This window comes from Pelobates fuscus, chromosome 5, assembly GCF_036172605.1.
Source record: "Pelobates fuscus isolate aPelFus1 chromosome 5, aPelFus1.pri, whole genome shotgun sequence".
NCBI classification, from domain to species: domain Eukaryota; kingdom Metazoa; phylum Chordata; class Amphibia; order Anura; family Pelobatidae; genus Pelobates; species Pelobates fuscus.
The window spans coordinates 332293639-332309704 of record NC_086321.1 but is presented as its reverse complement, the minus strand read 5'-3'; the positions used below and the strand labels follow the sequence as shown (position 1 = coordinate 332309704).

General features: G+C 38.2%; 1 protein-coding gene across 1 annotated transcript in view; it reads right to left on the bottom strand.

Moving 5' to 3' along the window:
• Positions 1-11848: 11848 nt before the first annotated feature.
• The window catches only part of GGT7 (gamma-glutamyltransferase 7), a 40148-nt gene continuing 35930 nt past the window's right edge, over positions 11849-16066 (bottom strand). Inside the window, exon 15 of the mRNA XM_063453255.1 lies at positions 11849-12909. Within this exon, the coding sequence (XP_063309325.1) occupies positions 12746-12909 (164 nt within the window). The 3' untranslated portion in view covers positions 11849-12745. The remainder of the gene's footprint in view (positions 12910-16066) is intronic.

Below are 16066 nucleotides of genomic sequence, written 5' to 3'. Positions count from 1 at the left end.
TGCAACAATAGAGGTAGGAGGCACACCAGGAAGGGGAGTGTGACCACTAAAGGGGTGTGGGGTGCACCAAGGGACACGGAGGGAATGGGAGAGAAACACCAAGAGACAGGGAAAAGAGGGGGGAGGGGAGAAGAACACTAAGGGATAGGGAAGGGACCACTAATGGTCGGGGAGGGGAGAGGGGCTGGTTAAGAGGCACATAGGTGAAGATTTTTTTGGGGGGGCGGGAGGAAATGCATCTTCGCCTATGTACCTAAAAATCCAAGCACCGGCCCTGGTTGGACCTAGGCAGCATGATGTCTTAGGCCGGCCCAGAGAGTGAGTAAGTAAGTGAGTGAATAATATAATATATATGTTCAGAAACATATTAGTAATATATGTAAATCGGGTTCATGCAAAGAGGGTGAAAAGGTATTAAAGAAAAACACACTTATTGCATCAAATTTACAAAGCCAAACTTTTAAAAGCTTTCCTCATTTCTTTCTCGGAATGAGAAATATATCGGTTGTAGACTGAGGATTTCCATCTGCCCAATCTTTTAATAATATGCACTGGAGTGTCAGTGTTGAAGGAGACCGAAGCTGCCCCTATTCTAAATGAAAGACCCGAGACATGGATACAACCCAATCTTAGGAGTAGTGTTCTGATGTAGAAGATTAATTTAGCCGTAGTCAGAGGGATTCAGTGGGAGTAGTGGTGAAATGTGTGTGGCATGACTGAGTGTGGGTAAGTAAGAGTCAAGTATTTTAACTGGGCACTAGTTCTAGGTGGGATAAAGTGGTATAGCGGATGGATGAGTAGTTTGGTTCGTTTTAGAGGTTTGTAGAGAAAGTATATAGTGATCATGATTTTTAGCGATATCCAATATTTTTAAGGTGGTCCCAGTGCCACCACTCATATCTGGTGTCACAATACTTGCATTTAAAAAAAAAAAAAAAAAACTTTTTTGACTGTAATATAATAGCAGTCAGTTTCCTTCACACGTGTGCGTTTCAGGGCCTGCCAGGGCACAGTGTCACACCAGTGCAACTCATATCTGGTGTAACAGTAGTGTACATTTAAAAAAAAAAATACAGGGGGCTTGTTGTCACCTTTCGGGGACCCTTGGTGTTGTACGTGGCTGGGTGGAGGAAGAGACCTTCAATGACATCAGTGAGGACAAGGAACGGGACATGGCTAGCTTGGTATCCAACCTTGTGCAAATGGGGAGTTTGCGGTTGTGCAAATGGACTGTTTGCGGTTGTTTGCGGTGCGTTAAACAGGGAGTTTGGTCTGTCACTGTGAAGTGGACGTAACCCTTACACTACCTGATCGATACAACATCATACCTGATGTTTTAAAGCACGTTATTCCAAACAATTTAGGAATGTTAGGTGATTTATGCCCTTAATGGATTAAAACCAGACTCTGCATCAACTATGTAATTTTCCATGGGAGTTTTGCCATGGATCCCCCTCCGGCATGCCACAGTCCAGGTGTTAGTCCCCTTGAAACAACTTTTCCATCACTATTGTGCCAGAAAGAGTCCCTGTGGGTTTTAAAATTCGTCTGCCTATTGAAGTCTATGGCGGTTCGCCGGGTTTGCCCGTTCGCGAACATTTGCGGAAATTCGCATTCGCCGTTTGCGAACGGAAAATTTTATGTTCGCGACATCACTAATGATAAGTAATAAAATAATTTGTGTACAAGTGGCCTTCTGGTGCCTATTCGTGATTTACCAATGCATGCCAGTGTGTAACCTATGCATTGTGAGGGTTTATTCATTAAAAAGTGGATTCTTGTGAAATTAAATCTAAACTGACAAGCCGTGCCAACATTTTTCCTCAAATTGGATATTTTCCAATTCAGGTATTTTGGCCTTAAATTTGAAATTCTATTTGAATTTACTTTTATTTTCACTTTATTAAATAACTTTGTTTGTTGTATTTTTTTTTTCTAGAGAAGGGATGGTAGTGATTAAAGTGTCTGCAGACACCTGAGCTGTAAATCATGGTCTCTCCCCTCCAACCCAAATGAACTTCCCCTTTCTGTATGAGGTTTTCTCTTCCTGTTTAATTCCCCGCTTCTGTTTTATTAAGGTTCTTTATGTGCTCGGAAATCAGTGTTCGTAACAGGTAACCTGGTGGCTTTGAACCCCATGACAAGGTAACACGTTTGCAAAAAGTACCATGCTCTGTTTTCCTTTCCAAAACGTCTAAGGTGGATCAGTCATGTCAAACGAAGAGTTTACGAATGCATTAATGCAGTGTAAAAGAATAAGCGGGTGTTAAGTGACACTGCGGAGGAGTGTTAAGAGAAATGGAGGTTTTAAGAGATCCAAAAATATGGGCAAAAGACATAAATGGGTTAAAAGGGAGGTGGGGGGATAATATGCACTAAAGGGGGTATGATATAATAAAGGGGGAGAAACATTCAAAAGGGGCATAAAAGACAAATGAGGGGGAGATCACAAAAGGGGATCATGACACAAAAATAGGAATAAGAACGGGGAATACAATACAGAAAAGAGAGAAAACAGACATCAAACGTGGGTAAGAGGCACAAATAAGGCAAAAGTATGGTTAAAAGGGGAAAAATTTGATAATGCATGGTGGACTTTCATGCAGCTGATCGTACCTTCGACTATTTGCATATTTAAGTACCATATCATTACGACATGCCCTTATATCAATGTACATTTGTATTGTATTTCACTGCTGTTATGCTTTTTGGTGCCTTGCCTTGCAATAAATAAAGATTTAAAAAAAAAGGGGGAAAAATTTGGAGTTAAGAGACACTGGCAAAGGCTCCTTTATGGAGGCAGCAAAATGCGTCTTTCCCTGTGTAGCCCAAAATCTTTGCAAGGCCCTGGTTTTAAGTACAAAAAGACAAAAGTGGAAACCACCCAGAATACGTATAATAAATGAAATACAAAGGGACAACCTGATATGGGTCAAATTCCCTAGAATGGGATCTGTGTGAAAATGAAAAACACTTTCATAGCGTAAAAAAATATAAATATAAATGGTGTTTAAAGTGAGATTAGAAATGCACTCACAAACAAACGGTTATTCAGGCCTTTCACCCTCTCAGGGGTAATGTGATGAGCACAGAGATCCTCCAGCACGATATATGTGGATGTAAAAAATGCAATATAGTGAAGAATGTTTAGAAATATATAAATTCACATTTATTCATTGCACTTACAAATTTTCAGCATAAAAAAGGCATCTCTCCATAAACATATGGAACTCCTAGTGGTGATAGTCGAGTGTCCACAGTCCAGAGTCAGGAAGAAGATACAGCATACAAATAAAATTAAATAAAAACAATTATAAGTACATAAGAAGTGTAGTAGTATCCAACGCGTTTCGTCCTATTGGATGTCGGACTTCTTCAGGGATAATAGTAGATCCACTTCTGAGGGTTTATGTACCCTTCCAAAATCATTTTCTTAATCCGGTACAGCTGTTAACGAGCATGCGATTCACTGTGAACCGCAGAAATCCGGCGCGGAATACAGGAGGCTTCTCCGACAGTTCCGGGTAGTAGTGCGCATGCGCGTAATGTCCGCGCATGCGTCTACTGAAAAGACCACTGCCTGTGGGGGACAAAAGGCATAGAGAGGCGAAAAACGCCTGAGAACCAAACCGAACACATATTTCTACAGATTCTAATGAAGTAGAGGAATTACCGAAAATATTACATCGTACATACTCATTATACATATTAAATATATCTCTCCTAACAGTATATATGCACACACTTGTACAAATAAGCACAGAATAAACTGCATAATATGAATTGTACATATATATATATACAGCCATATGTAAATATAAATTAATACATGAGGATGGATTCAAATCCAATTAATATAAACCCACTTAAAGGGACATATAGCCCCATTATAAGTTAATTAGTATACAGGAATACTGGATGTGATTATTATTATAGAATTATTATGTGTAAAATAGAGAGTAAAGCTCAATTAAAGGGCCATGTATATCCATCATATATTGTTGATATACAAGGAAAAAGGTATAGATTAAATTGGTTAAATAGCTTCTTTATACGTGAATTAAGGAATATATTCTTTATAGTGAGGAATAAATATACTTAAAGAATATAAAGGTATATTCTATATATTTACATATAGGTTAATATATACATATAAACATATAAACAAAGAAAAATAGAGAAAAAATAATGACATCTGGTTACAGATGTTTGGACAACAAAGAGAACCCTTAAGGAAATGATTCGATGAGACCCTGTAAATCTATTTCTTGGTTAAGTCCCATATTCAAGGTTTTTAGATTAAAAATCCACCAAGCTTCCTTCCTGATTAGTTCCTGTAATTTGTCTCCCCCTCTCCATCCTGATTGAACCAAGTCTATTCCATAAACTTGCAGAGTGTTCCAAGAGAATGAGGGGCAGGAATTGCAGTGTCTTGGTACACTGTGGTCAAAAACTTCTTCTGGTTCAATGGTCAGTTTTTTCTTCAGCGGTGCGGCGTCGCCATGGGGACTAAATTCGCCCCCAGTTTTGCCAACTTGTATGTGTCCCATTGGGAGCGTCAGCACGTCAAGTTGGCGGAACGGGGTGGGTGTGGTTTGATCCTGTGGCGGCGCTTCATTGATGATGTCTTAATCATCTGGGATGGTTCTGTAGAAGACCTTGATTTATTTTTGGGTCAAGTTAACGAGAATGATTATAATTTAAAATTTACTTCCACATCCAGTGATTCCACTATTAATTTCTTGGATTTAACCATATATGTAGAACAAAACAAACTAAAAACTAAGACGTATTTTAAGCCCACAGACTGTAACACAGCTATCGAGTACTCCAGTACTCATTATCCTCCTTGGCTCTCAAACATTCCTAAGAGCCAATTTACCCGGCTCAGAAGGAACTGCACAGACAACCATATGTTCCTAGAACAGTCCAAGATTGTACAACAAAGATATACTGATAAAGGGTATAATGTGAAAAAAATGGAGACTTCTAAATCTGAAGTATTAAATTCTGATAGATCACTACTACTGACTAACAAAAATGAAGAGGGTCTGGAACTACTAACAGCTGAGCAAAAAATAAAAAATAGGTTCAAATGGAAAAACAGAAATAAGGAGATCAGTGACAGTACAGATATAGGAAAAAATAAGAGTAACAAAAATTATACTAAAAGCAAATTTGAATTTGCGTTCGTTACACAATACAATTCTCAAGCTAGACAGGTAGAACAAATCCTTAAGAAGCATTGGTACATCTTAAAGAGAGATGAGATCCTAAAAGATATATTACCAAACTTACCCACAGTAATCTACAAAAAATCTAGCAATTTAAAGAACAAATTGGCACCCAGTCTATTACCTACCACTCCTCCCTGTAACCCCTTTTTTAAGACCCAAGTACAAGGGTTTTACAGCTGTGGCCATTGTTCTACCTGTACACATCTTAAAAGGAAAATCCAAGATTTCACTGGTACATACACGAAAAAAACATATAAAATAAAAAATTATATTCATTGTTCTTCTATTTTTGTAATCTATTTACTGCAATGCGGCTGTGGTGCTCAATATGTTGGACGTACATCCAGAAAGTTACACATCAGAATACTGGAACACTATAACAACATACGCAAAAATAAAACTGACCACAGTGTACCAAGACACTGCAATTCCTGCCCCTCATTCTCTTGGAACACTCTGCAAGTTTATGGAATAGACTTGGTTCAATCAGGATGGAGAGGGGGAGACAAATTACAGGAACTAATCAGGAAGGAAGCTTGGTGGATTTTTAATCTAAAAACCTTGAATATGGGACTTAACCAAGAAATAGATTTACAGGGTCTCATCTAATCATTTCCTTAAGGGTTCTCTTTGTTGTCCAAACATCTGTAACCAGATGTCATTATTTTTTCTCTATTTTTCTTTGTTTATATGTTTATATGTATATATTAACCTATATGTAAATATATAGAATATACCTGTATATTCTTTAAGTATATTTATTCCTCACTATAAAGAATATATTCCTTAATTCACGTATAAAGAAGCTATTTAACCAATTTAATCTATACCTTTTTCCTTGTATATCAACAATATATGATGGATATACATGGCCCTTTAATTGAGCTTTACTCTCTATTTTACACATAATAATTCTATAATAATAATCACATCCAGTATTCCTGTATACTAATTAACTTATAATGGGGCTATATGTCCCTTTAAGTGGGTTTATATTAATTGGATTTGAATCCATCCTCATGTATTAATTTATATTTACATATGGCTGTATATATATATATGTACAATTCATATTATGCAGTTTATTCTGTGCTTATTTGTACAAGTGTGTGCATATATACTGTTAGGAGAGATATATTTAATATGTATAATGAGTATGTACGATGTAATATTTTCGGTAATTCCTCTACTCCATTAGAATCTGTAGAAATATGTGTTCGGTTTGGTTCTCAGGCGTTTTTCGCCTCTCTATGCCTTTTGTCCCCCACAGGCAGTGGTCTTTTCAGTAGACGCATGCGCGGACATTACGCGCATGCGCACTACTACCCGGAACTGTCGGAGAAGCCTCCTGTATTCCGCGCCGGATTTCTGCGGTTCACAGTGAATCGCATGCTCGTTAACAGCTGTACCGGATTAAGAAAATGATTTTGGAAGGGTACATAAACCCTCAGAAGTGGATCTACTATTATCCCTGAAGAAGTCCGACATCCAATAGGACGAAACGCGTTGGATACTACTACACTTCTTATGTACTTATAATTGTTTTTATTTAATTTTATTTGTATGCTGTATCTTCTTCCTGACTCTGGACTGTGGACACTCGACTATCACCACTAGGAGTTCCATATGTTTATGGAGAGATGCCTTTTTTATGCTGAAAATTTCTAAACATTCTTCACTATATTGCATTTTTTACATCCACATATATCGTGCTGGAGGATCTCTGTGCTCATCACATTACCCCTGAGAGGGTGAAAGGCCTGAATAACCGTTTGTTTGTGAGTGCATTTCTAATCTCACTTTAAACACCATTTATATTTATATTTTTTTACGCTATGAAAGTGTTTTTCATTTTCACACAGATCCCATTCTAGGGAATTTGACCCATATCAGGTTGTCCCTTTGTATTTCATTTATTATACGTATTCTGGGTGGTTTCCACTTTTGTCTTTTTGTAACATATTTCCATAGGTGGTTGTGAAGTTCACCTGGAACTATCTCAGTATACGTGTTTTCTCTTAGTGTATATACTTTATTTCCTGGTTTTAAGTAGTTTGTTAAATCCACATGGGAGAAATGACTATTTACCAAAATCACTAGGGACCAGCCATTGCTGGTCAACCCGCACATTATACCAGACCCTACAGACCTTCCTGTGACACCAAGACATTGGTCATGATGGAGTAGGTTTCCGAAGATGCAACTTGCTCCTTAGTTAATGAAACTAACAGAGCTAACATTTCAGAAATCTATAGCTAAAACCCAGGAATGCATCATTATAGAAGGCATTAAAACATCACATCTATTTGGGAAGGACCAAAAGCGAAGTCAGTAGGACAAATTATACAAATAAAATTAAAATAAGTCAATTTACCACAATTTGACACAGGCAACAACCAGTGATTCATTTATTACATAATGCAATTTGTGAAACACAAATATTCACTGGGTTCAAAGAGTGAAATCATAGAAATATCCAGCCCCCTTATGTCGTTTGCCACCCCACCTGGCCACAGAAAGGAATGAAGCCAGTTCAACACAAAAGAGTTAAAACTATTACATAGTGACTGTGATCTGATTAGCTTGGACTTGAAAGAGTGTTTGTATATTTGGCACAAAGTATACTATGAAATGGTTAGAAGATATGCTCAGGAATACATATCTCTACCAGCAAAGAATTAGGTACTGTGACACTGTGGGACCTAAAGTACTTTGACACAGGAAGTGAAGGACTAAACGGCAAGGAATTAAACACCACACTAAGTGATATATTTTCAGAGTTTAAGAAAGCATTAGTGTCAGCAAGTCCAACTTAGGTGGATTTGGGTACTCGGACTAACAGTTTCTGTTATTTTTCAATAGGTTATGGAGAGAAGCTAGAAGTAAACTTTCAACTTAAAGGGACACTATAGTCACCAGAACAACTACAGCTTATTGAATTTGTTCTGGTGAGTAGAATCATTACCTTCAGGCTTTTTGCTGTAAACACTGTCTTTTCAGAGAAAATGCAGTGTTTACATTACAGCCTAGTGATAACTTCACTGGCCACTCCTCAGATAGCTGTTAGAGATCCTTCCTGGGTCATGGCTGCCTAAAATGCATCCAAACATTCAGTATCTCCTCTCTCTGCATGCAGACTCTGAACTTTCCTCTTAGAGATTCATTGATTCAATTTATCTCTATGAGGAGATGCTGATTGGCCAGGGCTGTGTTTGAATCATGCTGGCTCTGCCCCTGATCTGCCTCCTTGTCAGTCTCAGCCAATCCTATGGGGAAGCATTGTGATTGGACAAGGCTACCACTTCTGCTGATGTCAGCAGGCAGTGGGCAGGTCTAAAGAAAACAGTGACAAAGTAAGCAGCTGCAGACTTGAATACAGTAAGATTTTATATGTTTAGGGGACGTGTGGGGACCAGGGTGGCTAGATGGTGGTTTTGACCCTATAGGGTCAAGAATACATGTTTGTGTTCCTGACCCTATAGTGCTCCTTTAATACAGCCACATGCTGTAGCAGGCATAGGAAACCATCAGCACTCCAGATGTTTCGGATTACACCTCCTATGATATTTTGCCAGAATTATGGATGTAAGAGCATTATGAGAGATGTAGTCCACAATATCTGGAGTGCCAGAGGTTGCCTACCTCTGCGTGTAGTCCATAACATCAGGAGTGCAGAAGGTTGTCTTTCCATGGCCTTGGACACTAAGAGATAAATGTTAAAAAGTACTAAATTCAAAACATTTCTCTTCTTTATTGTAAGTTAATCTGAGTAAACCCCCCCCCCCCTTCCCTTAACCTTTTATTTATGTTTATTTTTCAACTACCTGCTGTGGAAAAGTATAAAGCTCTGCTTAGTATGTTGGCTCGATACAAATAATAGTAATAATTTATCTTCAATGTAAAAACAGTCTCACAATCCTTTTATATTCTATAGCACTTATGTACTAGATTGTATACATTCTATTCTCACATTGAAGTAAATTAAAACCTAGTGTCAGTAACCAATCAATAACATTATCTAAATTCTATATGGAATTAAGTGAAAGTTCTTAAAGCAATCAGTGGATTTATCCATGTCTACAGATAGTTGGAGATAGACCCATTTTGATACATGTAGAAGATATAATCACAACAGTGAAATATAGTACTTCTCAGATATACTCTTTATAAAATAGACATAATCCTATTCACATATGATAGAGCTTCTCTATGCTCTCAAACGAAAGTGTAGATATTCTCCCCAACCAAAGATTCTGTGGGTAGAATCTATCTATTTCACATGTTAATGTAAGACATAGAATGATAAAGAAAAGGAAACCAATGGTTCAGTATAAACAGTCTAGTGTTTAGATAATATATGCCCAACTTTTGAATGAATATTGTGTCCCTTATTGTCATTCCTTATCGGACCCTGATGAAGGTGCCAATTGGCACAGACACGCATTGGACTTTTTTTTTTTTCCCACTGTTATATATGACACTTAGGGTGTGAGAAAGGAGAAGATTTATGGGTAAAGAAGTTCCGCTGATAAATTAGCACCCTGAAGAATACCATCTCAGGAGCTGAAGTGACATTTAGGCAGGAAGACTTACAGGGTTAATTACTAAAGTAAGAATTCAAAGTGAAATTCGCACTTTAGTTAAAAACCCTGGTAGTAGTAAACTTTCTCAGAATATATTGCACCTTAGACGTGTAGTACTTCTCACAGACATATGCTAACATATTCCGGTAGACATAAGACTAGGGAGACAAATTTGTTTTGAGTCTCTAAGGCAAGGGAAGGCAACCTGTGGCACTCTAAATGTTGTGGACTACATCTCCCCTGATGCTTTGCCAGTATTATGGCTGTGAGAACATTATGGGAGATGTAGGTATCCAGACTGCCGAAGGTCGCCTACCAATCAAAGGTTGCCTCTTTTTACAGACGAGTGTGTATAACAAAAGTGCTCAAAATAGTCAAAAAGTGATTTACAGGCAGCTCAATACACTAGTGTGGAAATATCCTCTATTCCACTGAATAAATTTAGTAGATATTGGTGCGGTGTAAGTGACAAGGACCTACACCTATAAGTGGAGCGCTCAAACACAGATAAATCTTACCAAAACGTAGTCTCATTCAATGGTAAAATATGGGGTACATGTCAAAGTAAAATACAGAAAATACAATATAGTGTAGATGGTACTGAAAAATGGCTTCACAGTGATTATAATGATATCGTGCTGAGTATTACACTCACATTTCAAGGAGCCTGTATGTAGAAAACACTGGCTCCGTATAAAGGCTTGTGTGCTGTTATGGTAGCACCACCCTCCTACTTCGGCTTGAAGAATTTCTCGGGAACACGAAAAAGAAGGGAAGAAAGCAGACCAATGTATAGACTTATGGTGATAAATGACACAGATATGGGTTCAATAAATGGGGTGCTCACCTGGTCCTGAGCCTACGAATCCCGGCTCTAGGTGTGTAGGTTTTGTGCCAATTTGAATGGGGATGGCACTTCCCCTGTGAGGATTCCTTGGAGGCTCCAAAAAGGACTTGGATGAGGTTTTGAATAAAAATTGTGAATTTATTAGTTTAAAATAAACATAAAAACAAAGATGATAAAAGTCCTCAAATAAAAGTCCTTTAAAAATGGCCAATACGCGTTTCACTCTCAAATAGAGCTTCTTCATCCAATACGCGTTTCACTCTCAAATAGAGCTTCTTCAGTCAGCCAATGGCCAATACGCGTTTCACTCTCAAATAGAGCTTCTTCATCCAATACGCGTTTCACTCTCAAATAGAGCTTCTTCAGTCAGCTGACTGAAGAAGCTCTATTTGAGAGTGAAACGCGTATTGGATGAAGAAGCTCTATTTGAGAGTGAAACGCGTATTGGCCATTTTTAAAGGACTTTTATTTGAGGACTTTTATCATGTTTATTTTAAACTAATAAATTCACAATTTTTATTCAAAACCTCATCCAAGTCCTTTTTGGAGCCTCCAAGGAATCCTCACAGGGGAAGTGCCATCCCCATTCAAATTGGCACAAAACCTACACACCTAGAGCCGGGATTCGTAGGCTCAGGACCAGGTGAGCACCCCATTTATTGAACCCATATCTGTGTCATTTATCACCGTAAGTCTATACATTGGTCTGCTTTCTTCCCTTCTTTTTCGTGTTCCAGAGAAATTCTTCAAGCCGAAGTAGGAGGGTGGTGCTACCATAACAGCACACAAGCCTTTATACGGAGCCAGTGTTTTCTACATACAGGCTCCTTGAAATGTGAGTGTAATACTCAGCACGATATCATTATAATCACTGTGAAACCATTTTTCAGTACCATCTACACTATATTGTATTTTCTGTATTTTACTTTGACATGTACCCCATATTTTACCATTGAATGAGACTACGTTTTGGTAAGATTTATCTGTGTTTGAGCGCTCCACTTATAGGTGTAGGTCCTTGTCACTTACACCGCACCAATATCTACACTTTGATTCTTGACTGAGTTCAATATATTATGTGTGAATCTATACATAAGGTAAATATAATGGCTATTAACCTGGAGTATTGGCATTTATCTAGCTCATAAGATTCAGACAGCAAACGATGGGAACTCCTGAAATAGGAAGTGCTAGTAATTTTCATTGCCAGAAAAAAAAAAAACTACAAATTATTGGAGCCTGGACCAACACAAATAGAGGGAAGATAGGAAAGGGATGGCAAAAGATGTAAAAGGCCTTCACAAAGTCAGCCAAGCAGGCTGACTTTAATCACTGGCCTTTATCATTTACCTTTACATATTTTTTGCATATATACAAATTTTCGGTATGTGATACAAATTCAAATATATTACATCACCCATTCTCATGCAAACTGCCCTATTTGTACCAGAATCCTTAGCATACAGTCAATTTTGATTCTGTCATTCCGAGGAAGGTCAAATAGCAATAAATCACCATTTATAAAGCTCATAAACAGTCTTTCTATCTCATCTCTTAAAAGGCAATCTACACAGGATAGGTTTTTGAAAATTAAAACATGTAGTTATAAAAATTCATTGAAAATATAGTGCTACTCTGGAAATCATGACTTAATAATTTGAAACACTTCATTATAATAAATTAATCTGAAAATTCATGGGAAATGTTTACACTAACTCTTTACAAACTCCAAGTGACATCATACAGAAGTCCATTTCTTCTATGACTACTTCCTGTTGGCAGTATGACATCATATAATGGTGAATTTTTGTTGGGCTTGTGAAGTTTGCGTATGGAAACATTGGTCTCCACAGTCAGATCCCTTATACACATCACCTTCATTAATATACATTAACTCTGGGAGACAACAAGCTGTGAACAGGCCCCATCATTCATACAATTTCATCCTAGATTCCATTATTACATTTTGTCGTGAAAGAGAAGATGCCCTTTTGCAGAAACACCATTGTTTAGTTCAGGAGAAATTCTTCTCCTGAATGTAGTTGAAGGTGTGCAGTTAGGACCCACTTTCCGCTTGTCTACAAAATGGTGGCGGCTTCTGCGTCTTTGCTACGTGGATCTCGGAACCCGATGATGAGGTCGTTGCTCCTCCGTGAGCCGTGAACCAAAGACAGAAAGGGTGACCTGCGCATTAGGTGGCCCCTGGATTCAAGTCCTTCTGTGACATTCTCAGGGAGGTCTCCTGGTAACAAAATATAAAATAATAATAAATTGCGTTGTGTGGTATGTGCAGTATTTGGATTAACTCACAAAGTGGCTTGGTCAGCTATAGACCGTAGGTCTTCTCTACATAACAAATGAAAAATAATAATTTAAAAAAACTATACACTACAGTTAAATTGTTAAATATATACATTAATATACATGATGTACTTATTGTATTCATCTTAGAAGAAGGAGCTTAAAACACTATATGTATTAGCAGACTCAATAGGACACACTGATATAACGTTATTTTGATGTATGGATTTACATTATATTAGGAATCACGCTGTTTAGCTCAAAAACACTCCTATAACAAGTGCATTGGGGGGGTGGGGGGCATTTTAGAGAGAAATATACATATGTAATTAAATTAGTACTGATATATTTCTTAATGTATACACCAAAAACAAGTAGAAAATAGGCGCTAGTAAAAATTGTCTAAAAGTCTAAATACAAATATCAAGAAATATTATAAAACAGAAAAAGCTGCACCTTAACAAGTGTAAAGCTCCAACACAACACTCTTACAATACAAAACAACTCCAAATAAAGGTGCGCTGTGTCTTTAAGACCAAATTTCTAAAGTGCCAAATGTGCAATATGTGATAAAGTGCAAAAATTTAGAAAGTGCACTCAAAGTGTTAAACAAAATTATACATACATATATGCGTCCTCTCCAATAGCAATGAACATATAAAAGGGAGAGACAAAAAAGCAATAATAGTGTAAATCTGTTTTAAAAAACTTATTAGTACGGTGATATAAAATTTACACTCACAAAGATAAAGCAGTAAAAGCCTGCTCTAGCTGTATCAGCTTCTTCAAATATTTCCTTAAGGAAAAAGACTGCACGGACAAAAGATTATTTTCACATATTTTAATGCCCAGCTTAGCACAGGTACTCCACCTTCCTCTGCATACAGTACGTGATCAAACGGAATGGGTCGTATATACTTTGGGGTGTCGACAAGTCCCTTAGTATTCCGCCGATGCTGTCGCCACTGCTTCTGATTCAGACTTCCGGGAGGAGGAGTTTCCAGTTGTGTGTAACACGTGGTGCGTAAAGGCTTTTACTGCTCTATCTTTGTGAGTGTAAATTTTATATCACCGTACTAATAAGTCTTTTAAAACAGATTTACAGTATTATTGCTTTTTTGTCTCTCCCTTTTATATGTTCATTGCTATTGGAGTGGATGCATATATGCATGTATAATATTGTTTAACACTTTGAGTGCACTTTCTAAATTTTTGCACTTTATCACATATTGCACATTCGGCACTTTAGAAATTTGGTCTTAAAGACACAGCGCACCTTTATTTGGAGTTGTTTTGATATATTTCTTGTCACTTCCACCCCTGTAACAATATAAGCTCATTTAAGTTGGTATAGGGACACCGTCCAGACACCATCTCACTTTCAGTGGTGAAACCATTTTGCAATAGTTTAACCCCAAAGTTGGGACTCCGGTGCCATGCATCCAGCACTGCAGGGGTTAATTAATCTACATGCTTTGCCAAGCACAGCATGGAAAGTATAATAAAAACAGTCTATGATTATTTTATTAAATAGCACAATCAATGGCTAACTTTTAAGACCTTTGAGATTTGGTCATATTAAAGGTTAGTCAAGGAGATCCAGAAGATAGAATAAACAAGACAAGCCAGATCAGACACCAACGGACACACAGAATCAGGAATGCTATATAGGGATTACAAATAAACCACAACTAGGCATTGCATTTAGGCATGTGTGACGTTTATATACTATAGCTACTGCGGTCTGCAGACTTATTTGCATCTTTCTTGCACTACTAGAATGTTTGTGTGTGTCAATGCCAAGGAAATGGTGTCAGAATGATGACTCGTGGGTATTTGGGAATAAAAGGATGCATGAAGGTAGCATCTAGTTTCACAATTAATGCCTGAATGATCCTGAGTTGGCAAAATAGAGCAGGATGGCGCAGGTACCGTTACAATCAGAAACAAAAGAAGAAAAACAGCAATTTTACTTACCGTAAATTCCTTTTTTCTTTGTATAGTGGCAGTACTCACAGTAGGGATGTTCCTTCCAATCTGGGACAAGAAGCTCCCCCTTCTTCCGGTTTTTATGTCTGTGCTCCGCCTGCTGCCTCCATAAATCCTGTATGCCCTGTACACACGCCAGTAATAAAAAAGAACCCAAACGGAGACCGAATCATGCAAAATTCATTTAATCTATACAAAAAGCGGAGGGAAAGCCAGTACTGCCACTATACAAAGAAAAAAGGAATTTACTGTAAGTAAAATTGCTGTTTTTCCCTTCGTATAGTGGCAGTACTCACAGTTGGGATATATCAAGATCCCTGTAAAAAATAAAGGGTGGGGACTCAGCAGGCCACAGCTCGCAACACCTTACGCCCAAAATCAGCCTCAGATGATGAGAATATGTCCAGCCTATAATGCTTGATAAAGGTATGCAATGAAGACCAAGTAGCCGCCTTGCAGATGTCTTCAGGCGAAGCCGCAGCTCTTTCAGCCCATGAGGTAGCCATAGCCCTAGTTGAATGAGCCCTTAATGGGAATCTAAGGGGAATCCCTTTGGAGCGATAGGCCAACCTGATGGTATTTGTCAGCCATCTAGCTAATGAGGGTCCAGAGACAGCATTACCCGCACATTTGCCTTGAAAGTAGATGAAAAGATGATCTGAGGATCTAAACTCCTGAGTTTTTCGAAGGTAGCATTTCAGGGATCTCCTAACATCTAGGAGATGCAATTTTCTTTCTAGCTCAGATGTGGGTGATTGACAAAAGGCTGGCAGAACAATAGGCTGGTTGATCGTAGCACTCGAAATAACCTTAGGCAAAAAAGAAGGTCTGGGATGTAGTACCACTTTTTCTTGATGAAAAATGGTGAACTCCGGCGAAGATGATAGAGCTCGGATTTCACCTATTCTCCTAGCGGAGGTAACCGCCACCAGGAAGGCCGTCTTGAAGGTAAGGAATTTGATGGAGACTTGAAACAAAGGTTCAAATGGTGGTTCACAAAGGGCCTGAAGAACCAGAGACAAATCCCATGTAGGAAAGGAAACCAGCCTGGGAGGCCTCTTCAACCGTACGGACTTAATAAACCTTCGAACAAGAGGGTTAGATGCAAT